At 39.6% G+C, this 23,224-nt stretch overlaps 1 protein-coding gene across 3 annotated transcripts in view; it reads right to left on the minus strand.

Moving 5' to 3' along the window:
- Positions 1-1,016: 1,016 nt before the first annotated feature.
- Positions 1,017-23,224, minus strand: part of LOC308077920 (AP2-associated protein kinase 1-like) — a 37,044-nt gene continuing 14,836 nt past the window's right edge. For 2 of the 3 annotated variants that reach the window (XM_080418918.1, XM_080418920.1), the window contains 11 exons: positions 22,703-22,863; positions 21,554-21,675; positions 20,819-21,193; positions 20,045-20,199; positions 19,219-19,448; positions 18,511-18,600; positions 16,920-17,117; positions 15,889-15,996; positions 13,828-13,998; positions 11,999-12,115; positions 1,017-3,398 (listed from right to left, as the gene is read on the minus strand). In XM_080418918.1, coding sequence (XP_080275044.1) covers positions 2,683-3,398; positions 11,999-12,115; positions 13,828-13,998; positions 15,889-15,996; positions 16,920-17,117; positions 18,511-18,600; positions 19,219-19,448; positions 20,045-20,199; positions 20,819-21,193; positions 21,554-21,675; positions 22,703-22,863 — 2,443 coding nt within the window. In that variant the 3' untranslated portion in view covers positions 1,017-2,682. The remainder of the gene's footprint in view (positions 3,399-11,998; positions 12,116-13,827; positions 13,999-15,888; positions 15,997-16,919; positions 17,118-18,510; positions 18,601-19,218; positions 19,449-20,044; positions 20,200-20,818; positions 21,194-21,553; positions 21,676-22,702; positions 22,864-23,224) is intronic. The other variant, XM_080418919.1, reaches the window with a different exon arrangement.

The raw sequence follows: 23,224 nt of genomic DNA on the forward strand, positions 1-23,224 counted from the left end.
GAGAGATTTGAGATTATATAATATGTGAATCCTGTTTTGATAAATGGTGCATAAAGGGCACATTTATAGCGCCTTTATCCAAAAGAATTTACAATGTGCATTCACCCATTCACATTCACACATTCACACACCGACAGCAGATGCAAGGCATCAATCTGCTCATCGGGAGCAGTTACTGTATGGGTTCAATGTCTTGCTCAAGAACACTTCGACAGTAACACAGGGGGAGCATATCGATCGAACCGGGAATCTTTCGATTCCCAAGCGGCCACTCTATCTCCTCCTGAGCCACTGCCGCCCCATGAGGTGGATTTAAACATTAAAAGAACAATAATCCAATTTTATAAAGAACTTTTTGTACAAACTGGACGGTCTGTACTGTAGGGTGGGGAGTCCTCCCCTCCCCTTTAAACATGGGGTGGCTCATCTCGACACATTTTGGTAAGATGAGCATGTTTAACCCTTGCATTGTGTTAGAAACCTGCATACACTTTTGGTGTTAGCGGGTCAAATTTAACCAGTGATTTAACTCAGCCCAAAATACTAAAAAAATATTTTTTTTCATTTATTTTTTTCTCCCACCTCATAGCTGACTTGTTATGCATTCATATCCATGTAAACACTTTGTAAAATATTATTTTGGATTAGGGTTAGGGTGTCATCTTTCAATATATCTCGTTTTATATTACATTTCCTATAATGAAGACAATGGATAATGATGTTATCTAGCTATAATAGACTAATATTAGAAAGCTTTTTTTTTAAATAATTGTTTTAGTTTTTTAACTTTAATTTTTTTTCATATTAAAGATAGTGACAATTAGGTATTAAGGGACAAAATGTATCCGTATACCATAGAAGGTAAAAAGTCATTTATTTTTCATAAACCCAAACTTTATTTTACTCCTAATAGCTTGTATTACTACTAGCTAAAAGTTTGTCTCACTCTCAAACATGTAAACATTGAATATTGACAATTCGAGGGGAATTGAGCCACACTTCAAATTTGACCCTTAACACCACAGATGTCACTTTTTTTTAATAGAGACCATCAGAATGAACTAAAACGGTGGTAATTAATTTTGTTGCATTAAAATAGCTGTTTCTGAGGATATCATGAAGCCTTGTTCCAATAAAGAAATGTAAAGGGTACTTTTTACATATTTAAACTTGAAAACGGGTCAAAAATTACCCTAACACAATGGAAGGGATAAAGAAATCCAAAAACTAAATGCAGTACGCAGTACCAGGTGGATCGTAAAAGTATTACAGCAGACAAGTGATGGCTTGGATCATATAGTGTACATCATGAATGAACTAGAGCCAAAATTGTGTTTCTTTTTGTCATGTGAAGTGATTTTATTGAGCTCATAAATAATGAGCCCAGTGTCAGAGGGGGAGTAGATCATTGTAACGTGGTATCACACATCTGGTAGTGAAAAAATGCTTGAGGTTACGGCTGAAATGTGATATTTAGTCTGTACTGCTACTGCTAGTTCTGACTGTGGCTATGGGGTAAGACGAACTGGGTTTGTTGGCCCTACTGTATATTAAATATTTATAAAAATATATACGCTACTGTATGTCTTAAAAAATGTGTACACCACATGGCTTTCTTATTTCATACATAGTCTATAGTTTATGAGAAGACAGAAAGGCTGTGCTTTTCGTAAAAAATAAATACAATTATTATACATTTTCGATTATAGAATGGGAACATAGCTTTATTGCATGATCAACTTACCCCACACTGTGGTAAGTTGTGCCAAAGGAACACTTTTCCAGTTATCAATAATTTGTGAACTACATCTATAGGCAAATTGTTTTTGTTTCTATGGGTGCACAAGAACCTTAAGTATGCTGTATTGTTTCATTATTGTATCTAAAGTTGTATTGTTTTGACCGTGATAATGCATCCTGTAATTCCTTACAGGAAGCATTTTCTACTTGTTCTGTGTGGTGTAAACATGGGGCAAATACACTGATTGACTGAAAATACACAGGTTGTTTAAAACTAAAAGTTCACTTTTGTTTTATTATTTGAATATTTTTTTAACTGATCTTTGTTCATTGCATTGTGATCTCATGAGGATTGACAATCAGTCTGATATCAGGCAAAATATTGTAAACACAAAATATTGAGTTTATAAAAGCTGAGGAAGGAATTATCTTCCAGTATTCACTAAATAATTGCTTAACACTATTTGTAACGACGGCAGCTAGCATTCTAAAATGATGAACCCACTAATCAAGACCATCTTTAATGCACTTCCATGATCATGAATAGCATGACTCCTTATAAAGTGCTGTAATGGTGCACTAATGTGTTCAGTCTGAACGCAAGTCAGACAGCTGAGGTAGAACAAGTTCATTACATGAGTTAATTACTGTATATGCTTAAAGAGAACAAGACAACTATAATACTGGACTCATCAGAAGTAAACCTGTAAAATAATAATTGAAGAGTGTCTACAGTATATAACTCTTAAGTTGGGTGTCATACCTCTCTTGTTTACAGATTATAAGCAATTTTCAAGTGAAAATTGGGACATAATGCGTAACAGTTAATTATTTCTTATTTAAGTACCCAGCTAAATCCTCCATGTTAACCCTGCGGGTCCATTTGGTTACATTTGCACACTCACAGAGTAAAATGAACACACTGATTTGGGGGACTTGGGGTTAAGGCTTGCCTTGAGAGCATCTTGGTTGAAAGGGTGCTCTAGTGAAGGGGTCTACCAGCGCTCTTCCCCCTATGGTCCAGGAGTGCAGAGGTCCTACTGCTACTGACCCGATGGCTGCCTGCTGTCCAATACTGGAGACCACACGGTGCGCCGCCACTGGCTGCTGGAGCAGAGGCGTTTCTGGGTATTGCAAATACACGGGAGGGGCCTGACTGGTGCAATGCTGAGAAGTAGCAAGAGCTAACATGGAGCACGGGAGGCCTCTTTCACCAGGATGATTCTGGCATGGGGACTCTGTATTGTGCATAGACTGTGACAGGTGAGTGTCTGCAACACTGGCTATGGCAGATGCCAGTCTCCTCCCAAAAGGTGCCTGAAGGAAAACATCTACTGGATCGTTGGGTTTATGGGAGACTGGGGAGCTGGTGACCACTTTCCTATTGTTGCCTTTTCCTGACACTTTGAAAGGAGCCAGTTGGAAGACATCAGAGATCACTTGGTTGTTTGCAGGGGGATGTTTGGGTAGCTGTTCAGGTTTGAATGGCTTTGCTGGCATTGCATGAGACCGTTGAGATGTGCTCTCATCTGACGATATTCCACATGGGGCCTCGGTCCTTTGCTCACTCTTCTGCCCATAATTCTCCGGAGTCTGCATAGAAGTCATAGCCTCGGCTGCAAGAATGATACTACAACTATTAGGCTCCATCTGCAGTTCTGTAGGGAAAAAATACATATAATGTAGATATTAAAGATGATATAGAGACGTTAAATCAATGCTGCCAGAACATTGCCAAACAATCATTCTCCCTAATTTGCCAAACGTATGCCTCGTTAGGGTAACCAGAACGGTTTCCCCAAAACACGGTCGCCCCAAAACACGCTCGGCCACATTTTTAGCGGGTCGCTCGCCCCCAGCCGACCTTTCTGACGTCACCATATTTGACCCAGGACGAACGTGATTTGGGGCGACCGTTCTTGTATTCCTCGTTAGTTATAGGCTGCTGTAGCCTACGGATTAAACAAGTGTTCTGTGTTAACAAACATGTTTACAAAATAAAGTATCATTTTTATTATCATTAGGGCTTTGATGCATATTCTAAACATGATGGCTGCAGTTGTGGTGCTTCACAAGTCACGACATCACCAGTCATATTGAAAAAGGAGTGCTTGTTTTCTTCGATTCACCACCCGGGAGGGGCTAGGGCCATGACCACACGCGAGGCGGTGTTGACGTCTCGGAGGTACTGAGACTAGGGGTACGATGATTTACGATTCTGTCCCTATTGGGACATAACTCGGACGGCGCTGAGTCAGCTGAAGGTGACTTCGCAACGTTCGGCACGGCGACTCGCTTGGCGGTGCCTCTCGTGGCTTAAGTCCCCTTCAGACGCCACGCCTCCATCGGTGAAAACGAGTGCACCTTTTTCAATCTGACTAGCTTTCCAATCATACTGTAGCATAGACACACACACACATACACACACAGTATATAGAGCGGATATTATATTTTGACTGCAAGCATTTGACTGAAGCAAGCTTCCATTGTTGGCTTCATGTGGACGAACAGATGCTGATGAAAAGACACACGCACAAAAAAAGTAAAATATACAGATAAAAGGTATTTCAAGCAACATCAACAGCGGTGTGTCTAAACAGATGTGAGGATTTCCAGGAGAAAAACTAACTTTACAGCATACAAGCTTTATTCCACATAGCTCAACATGTCTGACAACCAGGCGCCCTCTTGAGGTGATCACATGTTACAACATGTGCATTTCTCAGACTACAAACAGCATGTCACCATTTAACCACATCATCCCACTTTTGGGCATGTCGTTATAGCTGAAAGTTTTCGAAACCTTTCAAAAATAGAAGTAGTAGCCACATACTCTTGATAGACTGACACTGTCATATGACGAAGTATAAAATAGAGCTTGTTTAAGTATTGTAATAGATTCCTTTCATACTTTAGAAGATTGCACACACATGCTGGGATGGAACATAAAATTGGAAGTAGCCTCCATAGATCAGTGGTTCCCAAACAGTGTGCCAAGGCACTGACACTGGTGTGCCGTAAGACAAGGTCAGGTGCGCCTTGTGTTTTTTTGACAACCACTCATTGATAGCATTCGAAGCCGGTGATCTCTGCCAGACTGAAGGCCGGGTATGGATATGTTTGCCCCTGTCCGTGTGTGTGCGTGTGTGTCTGTGATTATGGAGCTAATCTTGCAAACCGCTGCCAGTAGACCATGGAAGACAACCAACTTTTTCAAATAGGCCTGATGTGGTGTTATACCAGCCTGTAACTCTTTAACCGTAAGTCCTACAAATGTTCTTTTCCTTGGATTCGTTAGAGGTTGAGGGGCCTCTCCAGAGCGGACATCCAAAAGCATGTATACTTCTGCCCATAGGGGTGCTACAAATGCCAAAAGTATGCCGAAGTATGTCATGGTAAACGCTATTTGCCCCGCAGCTTCCTCGGGTCCTGACGGCTACAACCCACGATTTATACAGCCTTGGGTAGGCCACCCAGCCTGGTGGAGATATGCACTCTGCAGATTTTTTTTTAAATTATAACCATATCAGGCATTTGTGACCCATCTGGTTTGATGTCATTTGTCAAAGTTTTAAAATAAATTCCTGAATTATTTTGTTAATAATAGTTGTTTGTCAACTTTAATTTGGCATTAGTAAATAATAAATGTTTACAGAGTGATAAGTGCAATAACACGAGTTATAGAGGCTACTTTGCAAGGATATAAAATATGAATACATATGTGTCTTAAGATTTTGACTTGCCCTTTGGTGTGCCTTGGGCAAAAACGTTTGAAAACCACTGGCCTAGACAGACAGACAAAGAGGAATGATGGGGCCAATATCTGTTCCTACCTGTTAGAATTACTGTTATCTGCTGTCCATGTAGCCCCATCTGTAACCTCCCCCTTCACTGTAGCTCTGGGACTAGGTCACATACAGCGTTAACATCCAGAATAGTTGGGGGTTATAATGGTGTTTTTACGGCATTTGGAGTCATAGCCTATACGTCATAGATATGTCATAGACTGATGTCACCGGCTGGCCATTAAAGCCGAGATCGACACTGGATTAGATTATTCTTTTTAATCTGAAGCTATTGAGGTATGATCCTATGGATGTCTGTAGTAAAAACAATGTGGCAAATTGATATTCTGCTGTGAAACAATTGTTTAAATCTTTTGTTTTTAGACAGCCTGTACAGAATTCAACACATATCCGGCGTGTGTGTGTATGTCTGTGAGTGATAATCCATAATAAAATCCTAATCCATAACAATGTGATATCTTTACCACTCAGTAAAAATGTACAATTAATACTCACAGTGCGTTAACATTCACATTTGTATTTTATTTGCCATCCCTTTTTAAATTCTTTTTTTTTATTCATCTCACAAAAATAGAAGGAGCACACAATATCACAGCTCGGACGCAGGTTTGGGTGCCATACAGATTTTTTTTTTCTCGAAACACTCAAGTATCAGGTAATTGACAGCTTTTTACTTTTGGCAGAACAATGGGAACATAAGGGGCTTCTGTTACACATAAGGACTATTCTACCTGCTTGGCATAACCTCCACAACAGCACATTTGTGCCTACAGGGTTTAAGCTTAAAGCCCAATATATACTTCTTCGTGTGACGGTATCGCACGCCGGAAATAGCCAATCCACAACCTCACAATGCGTTGACGCAATGCATTGCTGAGCTTGTAGATAGGCTATTTTTGGCGAGCGTCACCGCCGTACGGCAGAGTATTAAGGGTTTGCATAGGTTCAAACAGTAACTGCAAATGACTGGGCTGTACAGTGGAAAGGATCAGGAGGCAGAAGAATGAGAACACAAGCCTTCCGTTGCACATACAGTTATCTACATAAGCCTGAGAAACAGTTGCTTTTGAAAATAACAATTTTAGCTTTTTGCATGCGCTATACAATTATTTTGTTTGTTTTTGGGTGAGATCTATCCCAAATACTCCTTCCTCAGCGATTTTGTGTTTGTTTGTGATTAAATCAAATGAAAATATCTCCAAATCCATACTTTAAAAAAACCAAAATAAAGTAAAGGCAAACAAATCAGCACCATTAAAATGCACACGTTAGCATGGAATACACAACGGGGCCGATGTAGTAAAACGGTTAATAACTCTTGTTAGAGTTTAAAAACAACATTAACCACAGACCCTGTGGCAATTTAGCCATATGGAAATTATTTAGTATGATTTATTATTTTAATTTCTTGTCCACTTCTGAAATCGAGAACTTCACCCACATTTGACACAAATACATTTGTGTCACATTTTAAAAGTGTTAATTAGCACATCAAAATGTGCAAAAAGTTAAATTTGCTTGGAGTTATACATCCCAAAGCAACTGAAGATGGGGAAAACATTTTACAAAAAAAAAAAGAAAAAAGAGTAACAACATTGGATTTGATGCCTTGCAATCCTTGCTTTTAACTTTACTGCAGATGAGGCGGATTATTTTTCTTTCTTGCAGTACAACTTAAGGCTGCAGTCCTATACTATACTATACATACTGTACGATATTATAGTAGAATTTGTATTTCTTTACTCTCTGCTTCAGTAAGGGCCCATTGTGAATGAGTCCCCCTCTCTTGTAAGCAACGTTTTCAAAGGCAATGCTGCCCCTGAAGACTAACATGCTTGCAAGTCATTTCCACATTCAGAGAACCTCACACAAGTTGTATCAGTCAACCTTACTGTAACACAAGTCAACTTCAATATGACATTAGTACACAGTAAAAATCCTCAATGTTAATCCAATATAACTCTGCGAGAGTACAGATGGGACCAAAATGGACCCATAAGGGTTCAACAGTACACTCTCAGTTAAATTAACAGGATTTTACAATGTACACACTTCCAAACAACAGTAAGACTGGAGCTCTATAAAGTCAATATGTCAAATTCTCAGAGATTGTGATGCAACTTACTACCTGAGAGAATTTCGAGGGCCTGTGCTTTCAAAGAATGATTTTAATGACAACGTCACATTGTTGCCATATTTGCAGCAAAGGACAACACAAGTAGGATACTGTAAAACACATCCGACAACTCCGGCAATTACTCCATACATACTTATCATAACACTGTACACAAACACTCATTAACATAACATTCAACAACACTGTCATGCTTTTTGATATGGGTTCTGTGATCGCTAAAACCAGTAAAGAAAAGCATAGGCTTACAAAGCACAATTTCAGCAGAATTGTAGTTTTGCCACTGTAGAACAATGACAACGAAATGAATCAGGACTATTTCATCAGGCTGAGCTCCCGTTGCGTAGTAAACGATCAAATGTTTTGTTTTTTTTTACAAATAAAAACTTACAGCAATCTACATACAGTAGCTGTAAACCAACATGACATGGGCTCGTTCAATTTCCACAAAATAATTAGAGATAAAACACAAAACCTAATCTCCAAATTTAGGCAAAGACTAGGATTGTCAACTGTATACTTTGCTGTTCTGACTGAGTTATTGAGATGATATGGGGGAAGAAAAAACTAATCTTAAACACACAGTTTCACAAGGAGGAATAAGATATATAGAATTATTCAATATTCTTCAATGATAATATTATCATAATTTTATTATAGACTAATATGTATTTCATACATTCATTCTCTAACACTCTATTTATATTAACATTTATTAACAGGAAACTATGAATTTATTTATATTATATATAGATTTTTTTCATTTTCATCACTTTTCCCACAAGTAAACCTTTATGACAGACAAAACAGACAATGACTTTTATATATACACAAGAATAACCAATCATATGGTCAATGGATCAGAGCCTGCAGGGACTGCAGATATATATTTACATAATCTAAGAGTAAACAAATGACAGGAATGTAGGATGCACAATGTGGAATGGCTGTGCAAGAAGGTGCAGTCTAAAAAGGGATGAATCTCTAATATATGGTACTAGATGAATTTAAGATGCTTCTATTATATTTTGTCTACCGATTTAGTGCCAAAGGATTGACCTGATGGATGGTCTAAATACATATAACCAGTGTTAGGCAGTAACTTATTAAGTAATATATTAGGGCAATATTACTACTTACTTACGAGTAGTGTAATTAATTACAATTAAAAAAATGGCAAATCCAAGCAACTCTGCATAACTTACTAGGTGTATATATGTATATATATATATATATATATATATATATATATATATATATATATATATATATATATATATATATATATATATATATATATATATATATATAATTATTATTATTATAGTAATATAACAACTAATTACTTTTGAAAACAAGCAATAAGTAAAGTTATATTATTACTTTTTAAAGGATAAATAAGTTAAAGAGTCATTTATTACACTTCCTGAGTAACTTGCCCAACACTGTCATATAACAGATAATTAATTGTAACATGTTCCTATTAGGCTGTTGGCTATTCATAGTATTTCCATGACATTGCATGCATTTCCAACCAATATGGTGCATCGTTATAAACTCTAAATGACTGGTTTCATTTAATAACAAAATTAGACAGTGTAGACTTGCTTGTCTAACAATATTGGCTGTGTGCTGACATAATAGAAATTCAATTCAAGCTCTAAGTCGCAGCGGCTAAATGTAATTGTAATGTATGGGTTCAAAGGATAAGGATTTGATGAGTATTTGTTACGCTTTAAAAAAACTATAAATATTGCCAAACCTTCCCTTCTTAAAGGGCAGGCAGTGATTCACTTGATGAATTCTGTAATCAGGGTCTCTCAAACTATTTATATGCAGGTTATCCCTACAACCTTTCAAGCAGAGGATGGTCTTGTCCTCTGTGTTGATCACTCATTTCCACTCTTAATGTCTGATGGGAGTAGAGCCTGATTTATACTTGTGGGATGGCGTCCCGTGTAAAAAATATCCGATCTACAAGCTGACAATGCACTGCACATCGTAACCCATTGTGAGCTTGTAGATCAGCTATTGCCGGCACGGGACGCCATCGTACGACGGGGTGCAAATTATGCATAACGGGTAAAAGGAAACGTGAGGCAGGTGGTGTTTTGTTTTTATGTTATCAATCTGTAACTGAACGACGGAATATTATCATAATTATTTTTTTTCAGTCTTACTTATGGTATGTTTAAGTTGTCTACGATATTTGATCCATCTTATTAAGTAAAGTCAATAACAATATAGAGTAAGATACAAACAGCAGCCCTGACAGACACAACATGTACACTGCCGTACAAATTAAGCCAGTTGAAAAACATTTGTTACAGCTGGAGACCAACATTTCATTACTTTTCTATGGTTGAGTGGTTCCAGGTTTTACCTAATTGATGATGTGCAAATTATTCATAGGAGAACCGATTTTTTCTTTTTAAAGCAAAAAGGTGTCAAATGTATGTATATATGATAATAATTACAACCACATCTAACTATGCCTAGCCTAGTACATCGCAACAGTGATATTCTTCAGGTTTGCGGCTAGCCACTACGCAATGATGATGAGACAACTGGATCGCAGCCTTGATTTAGAGAAGGTAATGGGTTAATCTTAGTAAAGGATGATATTAGTGCATTGGCCACACTTTTGCCATAGGAACAAATACTTTATGTACAGAGGTCTTAAAGAGAGGATGTGAGCACGATGGGGTGGGATAGATGGGTGATGAAGAGAAGCCAGATGCAAGATTTGTAGAAAGGGTAGGAATGAAAAAGCACTGAAGAGGATTGTGACAATTCTACTGCAGGAATTGGTATGAGGGTATTAGCCAGGGGTTGCAAGTGGGCCTGTCACAATTATTACATTATCGCCTCATTGCGATACCTTTGAATAATCATCAGAATCATTTCCATTCATCTGCATAAATGATTCTGTTGAAACATTTTCAAAAATAGAAATATCAAGATCTACAACCTCACAACGCGTTGCAATTTGACGCGTTGTGAGCTTGTCCGATTGCCATTTCCACTATTCAATACTTTACGTTCATAACATAATATACAATTATTAAATATATGGCTTGGTTTTGGCTATTCTTTGTATATTATTTAACTTATTTGTCACATCTGGCCTGTACAATCTTTCTTTACAAAGACTAAAAGTCAAACAGAAATGTAATTTTTATTTATATATTATTTCTATGTTCCAAAAACACAATGAAATTATTGTTATTGGTATGACAATTAATCGTCGACTAAAATGTGATGATCGTGACAGCCCTAGTTGCAAGGTCGGAGATAGTTATGAGAACAGTGTTGATTGCTGTTATGCTATAATATGCCGGGTCTATAATCCAGTGTTACAGCTTCTATAGGGCCGGGTCTACAGGTCGATGAGCTGGTCCACCAGTAGCAGGGAACGGGCCAAGCTGGAGGGGAGGCTGGACTCAGAGCCACCGCTGTTACTGCGCGAGTGGCCTCCTGAAACATGGCCGGACAGAAGGGAAGGCAAAGGAGGAAGGGCAGGAAAAACCCAGGCAAACAGAAGGACGAAAAGCAAACGAGCAAAAGAGTCACGACAAGCAGCAAGGATCAAGGAGGTTGGGGTGGGGGTGGAAGGAAGGAGGGGGGGAAGAGAGAGAAAGAGAGAGAAAGAAAGAAAAAGGCAAGAAATGTCTATTTACATCTAATGGCCTCAAACCATCCCTTAATCCATTCCAAGACCGGGAACGCATCTGAGTCATTTTAGATTTCTTTGGCATAGTAGATCTACAAGCTCATAGCTTGTAGATCTGCTATTTTTGAATATATATTTTTTATAATTAATATTTATAAGAGGCAAAGATTTGAGTTACAAATGTTCGCTTTAAAAATATATAAATTCAAAGATTTGCACGCATTTTCTTTCAAAAATAGTAGATCTACAAGAGCACTCTGAGCTGCGCTATGAGCTTGTATATCTGCTACTTTTGAATAGACAAAGAAATCTAAAGTGACAAAGATGTGTTCCCTGATTGAATGGGTTAATTAAACCTCTGTGGAAGAAAAGGTGTCTATCTCTTATTAGCAGACCTAACTTTAACTAATGATGTCTTTCAAAAAAAAGGTACGATTTTTAATAATGTACAGTGGAATTATAATTAACGATTGTGCAGCTACCTGAAATCCAACGTGTTCCTAACAGATCAATTGGTTTATAGTTCTGTCTATTCATACAAAAACACAATCGGAAATTGAAATATAGGAGGCAAATCTGAGATAGGAAAGGAAAAACATGATCTAAACGGCCTACCTGTATTTCTGTGAGGCTGTCAAGACTTACCTTGGGAAGCAGAGTTTTTTCGCCCTGTGACTGGGATAGGATCAAACTCATCCTCTGTGCTTGCCTCTGCACTGGTCTGCTGGGGCTCCAATTCTAAGATCAGGAGAGAGGTGTCTGCTGTGGATTTAACCAAATATAAGAATTAGAACCACGGTAAAGTGATGACAGACATTAGATGGCTTTAGAATGAAGGAGGCACAAGTGAGGCAATGATTTCATTGCCTAAAAGTACAGGTTTTCAAAGTGGGGGCACAGGGGGGCCAGCAGGGTAGCCAGTTGGAAAGGAGAGGAAATTAAGGGGGAAAGAAAGATATAGAATATATAAAAATATATATTGAATACTATTTTATTTAGTTTTTTTTCTCAATTCAAATTCAATGCATAAGATTATTGTGAAAGTTCAACCTCTTTCAACCTGGTGTCCCTATTTTTGGACACGTCATAGTTAATATATGTTCTTTTAAATAGCGCAAATAACATATCTACAAGCTCACAAGACGTTGCAATGCGATGCATTGAGATGCATAGTGTAGTGTTGTGAGCTTGTAGATTGCTACATTAGCTCATTTCTTTAAGCCATTTCGCAATAGGGGAGCCACAGCTAGAGGCAAGGGATATTTGGGAACCCATGCACTAAAGCTTTTACAGATGGTTCTGCTGTGGTAAATTCCTTATAAGTGGAACCAACTGCTCCCCGACTGCTGTATTAAGTACTCCTAATAGTTAGGATGGGAAATGCAGAGGAGAAATTCTACGTATGTGTAACTGTACGCCAGCCAGGAGGCGTACATTATGCCTCGAGGCCAGGGGGAGATGTGATTTTCAAAAAGTCTAAATGGCGGAAAATCTATCTAGACGCCAATGGCCGTGGCTCATTTGGATAGATTTGTCTGGAAATTTGTTCAAAGTTATAGGCCTTGGCCCGGACGGTTGGCGTAACAGTCTGGGCACCTAGGTGTCGCGGGTTCGACTCCCGATCCCGACGACCTTTGCTGCGTGTCTCCCCCCCATCTCTCCCCATTTCCTGTCAGTCTACTGTTCCTATTAATAAAGGCAGAAAAAGCCCCCAAAAATGTCTTTAAAAACGTATAGGCCAAAACATATTTTTTTTTGTTATAGCAACTCCATCGGGCCGATTGGGATCATATTTGTTGAGAAAGTAATGCACACTACTTGCAATCATTGGTGAAAAATGTATGTCTCTACCAACTACAAAACTGTGTAAATGATTAAGTGATTCCATTGAGGGTAACACATACAATTTATACAATAAGAAATAAAAATGTTCCAATATCTCAACGGGCACGCATTTAACAGTTCTATACTCTTCTGGGGAGGTGTACATCCATTTGCTTTAGTCAATTAAGTTTTGAAAACCCCTTTAGAATTTTACCACTTACACCCTACTAAGTTCACGATTAATTTTCACAAATAATTGCTGTTAACGATTTAATTGTGTTTTTTTTTGGAACAAATGGATAAAAACGTATTTTTGTTTGCCTTTTAGGCTTTGTAATCAAAAATTACAAAGGGCAGATATGACAAATAACTGAAATATAAAAATTAATTACAGACATATTTAACAATTTTGTACTTTAAAAAAATAAAAAAAAATAGCAGAAATAGCTGATCTACAATCTTGTAGATCTGCTATTTCTTGGAAAATAATTGTGATTTGGCGATTATGTAATAATTGTGACAGACCTAATAATTGTGATTAGGCGATTATGTAATAATTGTGATTAGGCGATTATGTAATAATTGTGACAGACCTAATAATTGTGATTAGGCGATTATGTAATAATTGTGACAGGTCTATAAGGAAATACCTGCTAGTGGTGGAGCGGGCTCTCCGGACAACTGAAACTGAAAATCATCCAAAGCGCAGGCAGCAGAGGTGGGAGCTGAAGAGGTGGCATTGCTGCCTGCCAGCAGGGCGGGCTGGCAGGAGATCAGAGAGCAATCTAGAAAGTCTAGAGAGTCCTCTGGATTAACTTGATCTGAGACAGAAGACAAGAAGCCAGACAAGGACACGTGTGACTCAACTGTTTTCATTTCAAGAACCCTCTTTGACATGCATTCGGCAACAGACCCCATTTGAAACATTTGTTTAAATCTCTGGGACCCCAATCTACACTGCAAAATAATCAGTGTTTATATAACTATAAAGTACATAATTGACCCTTACGGGTCCATTTGGTTCCATTTTGTACCCTCTCATAGTTACAGAGCCAAAAGGGTCCACTTGGATCTCTGGTGGTCCCCGGACCCGATGTCGAGAAACAGTGCTTTAAATTCATCTTTCTGTTTTTGTTAGATTTTTTTCTCATGTACGTGGAACATCACAAAATTTGACATGTTAAATAATACATTCACACAAGCACAGTACAAAGTGATCTGACAGTAATCTGTCAGATCATTAATGGACCTAGATCTGAAAATTAATGACTTACTGCCATCTAGAGGTAAATGTCAGCATTGCAAGATAATATATCATCAGGCCAACCACCCCCAGCAACGGTGGTGTGTTCTAGGTTTTTTCGGAGGGTATACCATAATTATTCGCTCGCTCGTGGTCACTGGTCACCGAATGAAATGGTTAGTAGAGGGTATACGTTTTTTTTTTCAAATTGTCTGGGACGGTATACTACGTATATAGCATAACACGGTAGAACACACCACTGCCCAGCACTTTCACACATGACATATTGTACCAATACCACTTTAGTAGGACAGCTTCTTCGAATAATTTGCTAAATTATGACACAGAGGAAGAAAACTTCAAGTCTAGTAAAGTTCTATTAGAGGGGAAGATTTATTGTAGTGGGGTCAGTCAAACATTGCAAGCCCTGTAAAGTCAATGTGTGAGGCCATAACATTTTGTATTTGTCCTACATCTGATGTATATTATGGCATGTATTGGGTAACCACAATATGGCACACACATAATAAAACAAGTATACATCATCTGTTAATATATCTGTGACAGGCCAATATCGGCCAATAAAAACGTCTAACAGGTACTGTACATCAGTCTGTCTCTAGTAGTTTCCGTTCTGCAGCTATGGTGCAATAATAGAATTTGACTCTGAAATCCATACAATCTAGTGCTTTTCAAAATTGTTCCTGTAAAGTGTGAAGCTGCAGGATGACCAGCTAGTTATCAGAAGCTGCAAAATTTTATTATCTTGCATTTTTCCACACATCATCCTACCCTACCTTTCGATTGAGCTGGTGGAGGTTTCACCATATTTTGCCATGGAAAGTTAGAGTCAGCACCAATACGCCTGTTACTTAGCACAAGCTGTACAAATTCCACAGCTGTGTCAAACTTTCAAACACATCATTTGTGTTGCCGATAAGCATAACTGCCCTCAGACTAGAGGTCATTGAGTAAAACCATGGGAAATCTTAACTTGCACAAATGCCTTTATGGGGTATATGCCATTTTTATTTATTGTGTATTCATTCACTACAAAAACAGTATAGGCACTTTATCACGCTTTTAGCATTTTAAAGTAGGGGTTTAGGTATGTTTATACACCAGATATTCACTGACAAGATTTTTTTCACTGACAAAAGAATCATGCATATATTTACTTACAGTTTTAGAGTTTCTATAAAAAATAAGCCTCGGTCTACATGCCTATATTTTGAAATCTGCTGCTTTGTGTGTGCATGTGTGTCAGCTGTTTCCCTTATTTTCTATGGAGAGTGACTCAGTGACACGCTGTAGGGTGATTAGCTCTTTTTAGTCAACCCCACAGCATCCAGTAATTATGTCCGGAGGATTAATGTACGACAGACTTTCATAAACCATGGACATTTTGACATTAAAAAAAAAAGGTTTTGCCTAGGTTGAACGTGCTTAAATACAGAAACAAAATTACCTTTTGCAGACTCTTCCACAGCACCACCAAAGGGGTCAGCCAGTGACAAAAGGTCCGGGAGCAAAAGTGAAGATGTGTCTGGAGATTTGAGTCCTTCAATCAGCTTCCCTAAGGGCCAAGGTGGGGGGAAATATAGGGAACAAAAGAATTAAAGACTCAGTCCATTGAAAATCATGTTTTCCAATCTTTCTCTGTTGTGAGAAAGCCTGGGACAAAGTGGCACTGTCACACTGTAAATAAAACGGTCTTGTGACTGAGTTGTGCCCAGGAGGGTGCGATATAACACTTCTAACAAATCATGGTATATCAGAAGCTGAAAATGACACTCCTAACATCAATCTTCAACAAACCTAGCCATTTGGGCTGTTCTTGGCCACGTGTATACAGGGAGTATACAGGGAGTACAATAGGGGGCTCAGTGCGCAGCCCAGGGGGGCTCCAGTGTTTAGGGTGAGGGTAGCAGAGGTGTACTTGCCCACCCTGACCACTTGGCGTCTGGCAGTCAGGAAGTCCAGTACCCAGTCACAAACTGTAGGGTTCAGTCCCAGGTCTGCCAGATTGCTGGTCAGCCTGGTGGGGACTATGGTGTTAAAGGCAGACCTGTAATCAATAAATAGCAGCCTGACATTTCCCCTCTTTGTTGTTGTCAAGGCGGGAGAGGGTGAGATCATGTACAACCTGGGAGATGGCGTTGTCAGTGGATCTATTCGGGCGGAAGGCAAACTGTAGTGGGTCTAAAGTGATAGGGGGAGAGGAGCAGATGTGATCCTTTACTAGCCTCTCAAAGCACTTTATGACCACTGAGGTCAGTGCTACCGGGTGGTAGTCATTCAGGCCAGCTTGGGAAGCATTCTTGTGTAACAACATACCGGAACAATGGTGGACCTCTTGAAGCACGTGGGGACCACAGACTAAGTCATATACTGTATACTTTACATTTACTGCAACTTTCCAAAGGATACCATTTTTACATGCATTTTCTTTGCATGCAATTACATGAATTGCTTTCAATCAAAGACTGTGATTTCTACCTGGTGTGTCTGAGAGTTCACTGAAGGGATCTGGAACAACCAAGAGTGAGGCTCCTGTGTCCACGTCAATAAGGGAGACTCCTGGGTCCACATCAATTAGGGAGACTCCTGGGTCCACATCAATTAGGGAGACTCCTGGGTCCACATCAATAAGGGAAGCTCCTGTGTCCACGTCAATAAGGGCAGATGGTCTTTCAACTGGAAAGCAGTGATGAACAGCAGACTTAAGTCTGATTCTTATTTAGTTGAGTGCGGGTGTCGCAAATCGGAAAATAGATGATCTACAAGCTCACAACGTGTCACAGCACAACGCTCAGTCAGCTTGTGCTATTTTCTGTGTGCAACACAAAATCAAACAGATCCGTCTTGATCACATGACTATAGAGATCATGTGTACCGATTTGCGTGAAATTTTGATAAAATCTGAAGGAGTAATATCAAAACATTTGTTTTATATAAGTCGGCCTACTGGTGGTGCTATAAAAAGTGAAAGGCCACCTCACGTCTAAAATACACTTTTTGTCCAGAAAAGAAAATGTTTCACCGGAAGGAAAAATCTGGTCAATAGAAAAATGCCATTGACCAGATCTGTAGAGGGCGCAGTGGAGTAAACCAAACACTTTTTTTCCTTTCGATTAAATATTTTCTTTTCTGGACAAAATTTTGACCCGAGGTGGGCGGCTCAGAGTGTTCCCACTAAGTAGAGTAGGCTTTCAACTCCATGAAACCGTCTTTGTTTTGGTGAGTATCGAAAGTGTATTTTTTTTTTTTACTAAAGACGAGACGCTGCGCAGCCTGCGCTACCGCGGGTGTGAGGTAAAGGCTCGAAAGTACGTTAAGGAGAACTCTTTCTAACGCTATGGACCAGAGCTAGCATCTATCTATCAGTTCCAGAAACCTGTATGTGTCTCAGTGTCTGTCTGCGTGTGACTTTTCTGGGCATAACTGAGGCCCCATTTCACTTTAACCTTGGCGTGCGTGTCGCCGATGACATGGGGATGGGTTGTGCCGAGTGGGACAACCCATCCCCAGCCTAATCTCTCAAGACAGATTCTACAAGCAGAATCTGTCAGCACTACTGCCGTAAACATGTAATGTTGTTGTTGTTAGGAATAAACATACAGTAGGAACAACCGGGAGGAAGTGGACTAAGAAAGGGGAGGAGCCTAATCGAGTTCCTGTTTTACACAAAAAAGGAGGTGGTGCCCCCAGAGGCAACAACAAAGGGGGAAAAAAAAGATTACTTTTCTTTTTTTTACAGAATGGGTTCCCAGATTGTCCCCAGCCTAACCCATAGACCAGCAGTTATCCACAAACAAAAATCCACAAATGTCTGTATCTGTCTGTCTGTGGGTCTGCGGAGGACGCACTGAATCTCTGCGTGTGAAGTAGGCAGCCCCAACCCATCGGCTTCACAGATTGGCCACGCTTTGCATAAAGTTTGTGCCGGAGCGATGCTACCACACGTATGATATTGTTATTGATGTCGAATTTGTCACATTATTTTGATGTTTTATGAATGATCATTTTGCCTTTTTATCTATCCCATTGTGAAGCAAGTTCTGCAATATTAAAGCGACTGCTGTCTTACCAGTTTGCTGGACAGTTTCTCGAGGAGACAATGCCTGCAGGCCCGGTATCAAGTCCTCAGAGGATGTTTCGTCAGTTTCTGAAGGCTTGTCTGATAAATACAAAAGTCTAAGTTACATACTGTCCATCAGATGGACTAATTATATATTAATTCATTAATTAAAGGTAGGGTAAGTGATATTTTTGGGTTAAAACAAAAAGTATTTTGTTAAAAGGTTAAAGCACTATATTCTGATAGTAATCATTGCTATAGAGTGTTTGTTCAGTAACAGGAGTCTCCCCGTCTCTCCAGCTCTTTAATAAACAGAAAATACATTTTCTGGTAGGTGTCAAAATCTCAGCCAATCAGGAGAAAGTACCCATTTTTAAGCTTCATTTTTATAGTGTTCCAGTTCCAATTTTGCCTGCTCATTTCTTAGTGTCATCACTTCCAATTCCACTTGTTTAATCTGTATCCTGATTGAGTTCTCTATCCTGATTGGATAAAATTGGAAATGAAACTGAAACTGAAACAAAAATGCATTTTCTGTTTTATAAAGAGCTGGAGAGACAAGGAGACTCCTTTTACTGAACAAACACTCTATAGCAATGAGTACTATCAGAATATAGAGCTATTTAACACTTATTTTAACCAAAGAAAATCACTTACCCTAACTTTAATTATATATATATATAAACATGCGCACACGCATGGATACAAATCTCGTACCATCAGGCTTTTTGTCAGAGTCGCTGGTAAGCAGGTCGCCTGCAGCGAGGCTAGAGAAGTTATCATCATCACCAAAAGGATCCCAGGCTGTGATTTCCAGCTGTGTAGGGGTGTCGGTAGCAGAGCCAGGTGCAGGTACAGTGGTCACAGCTGTGCTGTCATCCTGGTCTACATCACACACAGCAGGCTGAGCAAACTGGATGATATTTGGAGGAGCTGCACTGAGTGGCCTAGCGAAAGAAAACCCACAAAATGACAATAAGGCAGTGTACAAACATACATATGTACTTTTTCATGTGACAGAAAAAGTGAGGGGCTGTTCTAGTAACATTATGTACTGAACATTATGTGTATCTTATGCACTTTACACAATCAAATTATTTTATTTAACAACAATGGACTGAAACAATTTATATTTTTGCATTTTTTATATTTAAATTTGTCTTTTTAAGTGTGTGTCCTGTGATTGAGTACCCGCGCTGGTTCACAAATGATACTGCTTTGTAAGTGGAAATATTTGTAAATGCAAACATTTTGTGAATGAGGCCCATTAAAACCTTCCCAAAAACAACATGGAGTTCATGGCAGATTCCCACAGTTACATACAGTCCAACACAGATTAGGCTGGGGCAAAAACTGTATATCGTAAATCTGGCCAAGCTTAACCATGTGCTTTTCTTAGGGTCCGCGGGCACCTAAAATAAAAAATAAGGAAATAATTCATCCGTTTTGAACCACTTTGGATGGATATTTAGAGGATAACCAAAATGACAGTGATCTAAAATAATGTGAAATTTGTGGCGATCTTGCACTGTGTGTTACTCACTGACTGAGGGAATTATCTCCAGCAGCTCCTTGCAGCTGTTGTGCAGCAGACTCATTCCCTGGAGCTGCAAATACAGCACTCTGCGTGGCATCACTAGGGATGCGCCTGTGGCCTCCAAGTTCTGCAGTCATTGGGGAAGCAGGTGGACTCTGGCTCTGATTAAAGAGTAGTATTGCATGAACAAAGAACAAAGAACAAATCATTAGTGATTATGCCATGCACTTTGAGATGTGATTCTCACACTGGAGTGCCCGGGGATCAGTCTCTAGTTGCGCGAAGGGTTTAGAGACTGAATTATGAGTCTAGGATGGCTGGTGCTTGCACATCAATGTGTTATTTTCCTCCACATTTCTCACAGTGAGTGTTTTCATATAAAAGGAGTATACCTGACTAAAACCGCACAGTCATGACAAACAATCAACTGTTTTGGAGGAAGGAAAACACATTCACAGAAGCAAGAAAGGAAGAACTATAAAAACGGCAGGTGTACTTAGAAAATGTAAAAAATCATTACTGTAATTACTGATTGTAGCTGTTCTCAATAATTAAGTAATTGGCTAATAAACAAAAAACAAACAAGGCAAAGCACTTAAAATAATGACAGCATGATAATGAAAGCATTGATAAAGACAAGCAATTCAGTCAATGCTTTCATTAAAACCAAAGGAAAGTAATTAACGTTAACATGTTAATGCAATAATTATGGGTGGAAATGCAGAGGGTAATTTTAGGCAGTGTTTGATGCTGCAGGTCAGATATGAGCAGGTCAGTTACCGTCTTCTCCATCTGAGCTGTTTTTTGGCTTATCTCGGTGGAGCTGGACTGGACTCGGGCATGTGATGGCTGGTCAACCTGCTGCTGGGGAGCAGGTTGCTGCTGGACTGCAGAGGTCTGACCAGAGGCATGTTTGATGGGAGAAGGCTGAGCAGTTGGCTGCTGAGCGTTGCCAGCCTGCTTACGACGAGCTGGGCGTTGGGGTGGTGCTGGGCTTGATGGAGTCTGGGGCACAGGGCTGGCCACAGAGGGAGAGGTAACCACCTGCTGAGCAGTGGTCTGTGCTTGTGGCGGGGCGTCAGACTTGGCCACAGATGACACTCCTCCTCCAGGGGTTGTGTTCTCTGCTCCTGTTGCTGCTATTGGCTGCCCTGCCTATCAAACCGGGATGGACAGAACAGAATCTGCTGTCACTAAACCATGGCATATCTATCACAAGCTTCAAAACTTTTATCTAAAACCCTTTATCTAGTTCTAGTTCTTGCAGATAAAAGCACTCAGCAAACAGAGTTTTATTTTTTATGGTCTACTACATTTACATTAATAACATCGAGAAATGCCCCCAATTATCATGGCATGATGCCAAGCCTATTTATTTTACACATACAATTACATTCACATGCAAACTGATGTACTGTGACATTTCCTTTTTTCTGCCTGTGAAGTGCTCAGAATTTTTACAGGAAATTCTAAGCAATTTTGCTCTTATGTAGATTATGTGGGCATACACTATACCTGCTTCTGTTGTACCACAACTTGACTGGGAGGGGTTTGTGACTGAATGACTTTGGCTTGAGGCAAAGCTGTGGCCTGTGTTTGGAGAGCTGCAGCTGGCTGAAACAGGTCCAAGCTAACTCCTATGGAGGGGATACAAAATAATGCAAAACAAGAGGGGATGCAAAATCAAGAGTATCATTACAAGGAAGCTGCACTCAGCAGAGCACAAATCTCTGCCAAGAGGCATGCCCTAAAAATTACAATAGCGATGTATGCAGTTCAATTTTAACCTACAGCCATGAAAATCTTGCGGCCTGTGTTTAACAGCTGTACATCAAATACTGCCTTCTTCCGTCTCTCTCTCATACACATTTCATCGTCTACATCTCTCCATCTTTCTCTCTGTCTAGGGCATGTAATGACAATGTTTTGGGGTTGTGCACGAGTGTGAAAAGGCATGAGACAATGGGGGGAGGGATGTAATAAAGGACAGTCATCACATCAACAATGCTAGCACAGTACAGGCTATATTGAGACAAATCCTTGGACATGTCGAAAAGTAGGAGCATCACTAAGAGACAATCATAAAGTTACAATGTTATAGCCTAAGGATAAGGATAAGGATAATTCCTTTTAACAGGTCGTTCATGAAAGTCCTTGCGGTCTTGTTTCCAATGAGAACCTGTGAGCAATTGGGGTTAAGAGTCTTGCTCAGGGACAAATTTCATATCATCGGCACATATGCTGGGATAGCCTGGAATCGAACCTGGGGCAACCAGGTCCAGCTGGTTCCCTAGGCGGGCTCACTAACCACTCAGCTATGGCCGCCGCCTAATAGCTTTAAGGCAGGGGAATCACTATTTCCACCTAGCATCTTCCACCTAGACACCCTTGTTGCTCAGCTGATACCAACAATAAGCCACTGCGATTTACTCTCTCACTTTTCTTTTTTTTTATAATTAATTTTTTAATACTTACACTTGATATCATATTCTGTCAGGCCACAGTTCACACACAGACCATTGCCATTCTGGCAGCTACAATTCAGGAATCTACATTTCCCATAGCAGAGCACTGCTTATTTCATTGAAATAATGAGGAAAACCCTGAATAAAGATCAGGATACATACTGTATTCTGTATACATTCTTTGACATTGGATACGTACCTACAGGTTGAGCTGCTCCAGCAGGGAGGTTTGCTCGTTTACGAGGTGTGAGGGCAGCAGGCTGGATGGGTAGTATGCCAGTGGCGGTGGTGTTATGGGCTGCCTTTGGCCTCTGTCGAGGGGTGATTGAAGTCTCAGTGGTGGGGACGGGGTCTGTCAGCCTGAGGACAAAGAAAAAGGATATTACAGCACGCCTGTCAGTCGTAGCAATTATTTCTCCAATGAAAGAATCTTGACTACAGTATCAGGAAAAGTAAGGAAAATTATGTGGGGAAGCAGAATATGGTCTTCCGAAGCGTGTGAACCCAAGCAGGGATGTGCAAAATAAAATTGTAAAAGTCGACTAGTCACGGGAGCGGTTAGTCAACTAGTCGGTCTCAAAGAAGCTCTATATAATTAGGCTGTATTGGCTAATGTCTGCAAGATATAGTTCTGATATGGTTCTCTGTCCTACGTGTATGAATATATACATATAGTCTAATTGGCAAAATAAATGTCAGTATATGGAAATATATCAGGCCT

The sequence above is a fragment of the Gymnoscopelus braueri genome (assembly GCF_963280865.1).
Source record: "Gymnoscopelus braueri genome assembly, chromosome: 22".
Lineage (NCBI taxonomy): Eukaryota > Metazoa > Chordata > Actinopteri > Myctophiformes > Myctophidae > Gymnoscopelus > Gymnoscopelus braueri.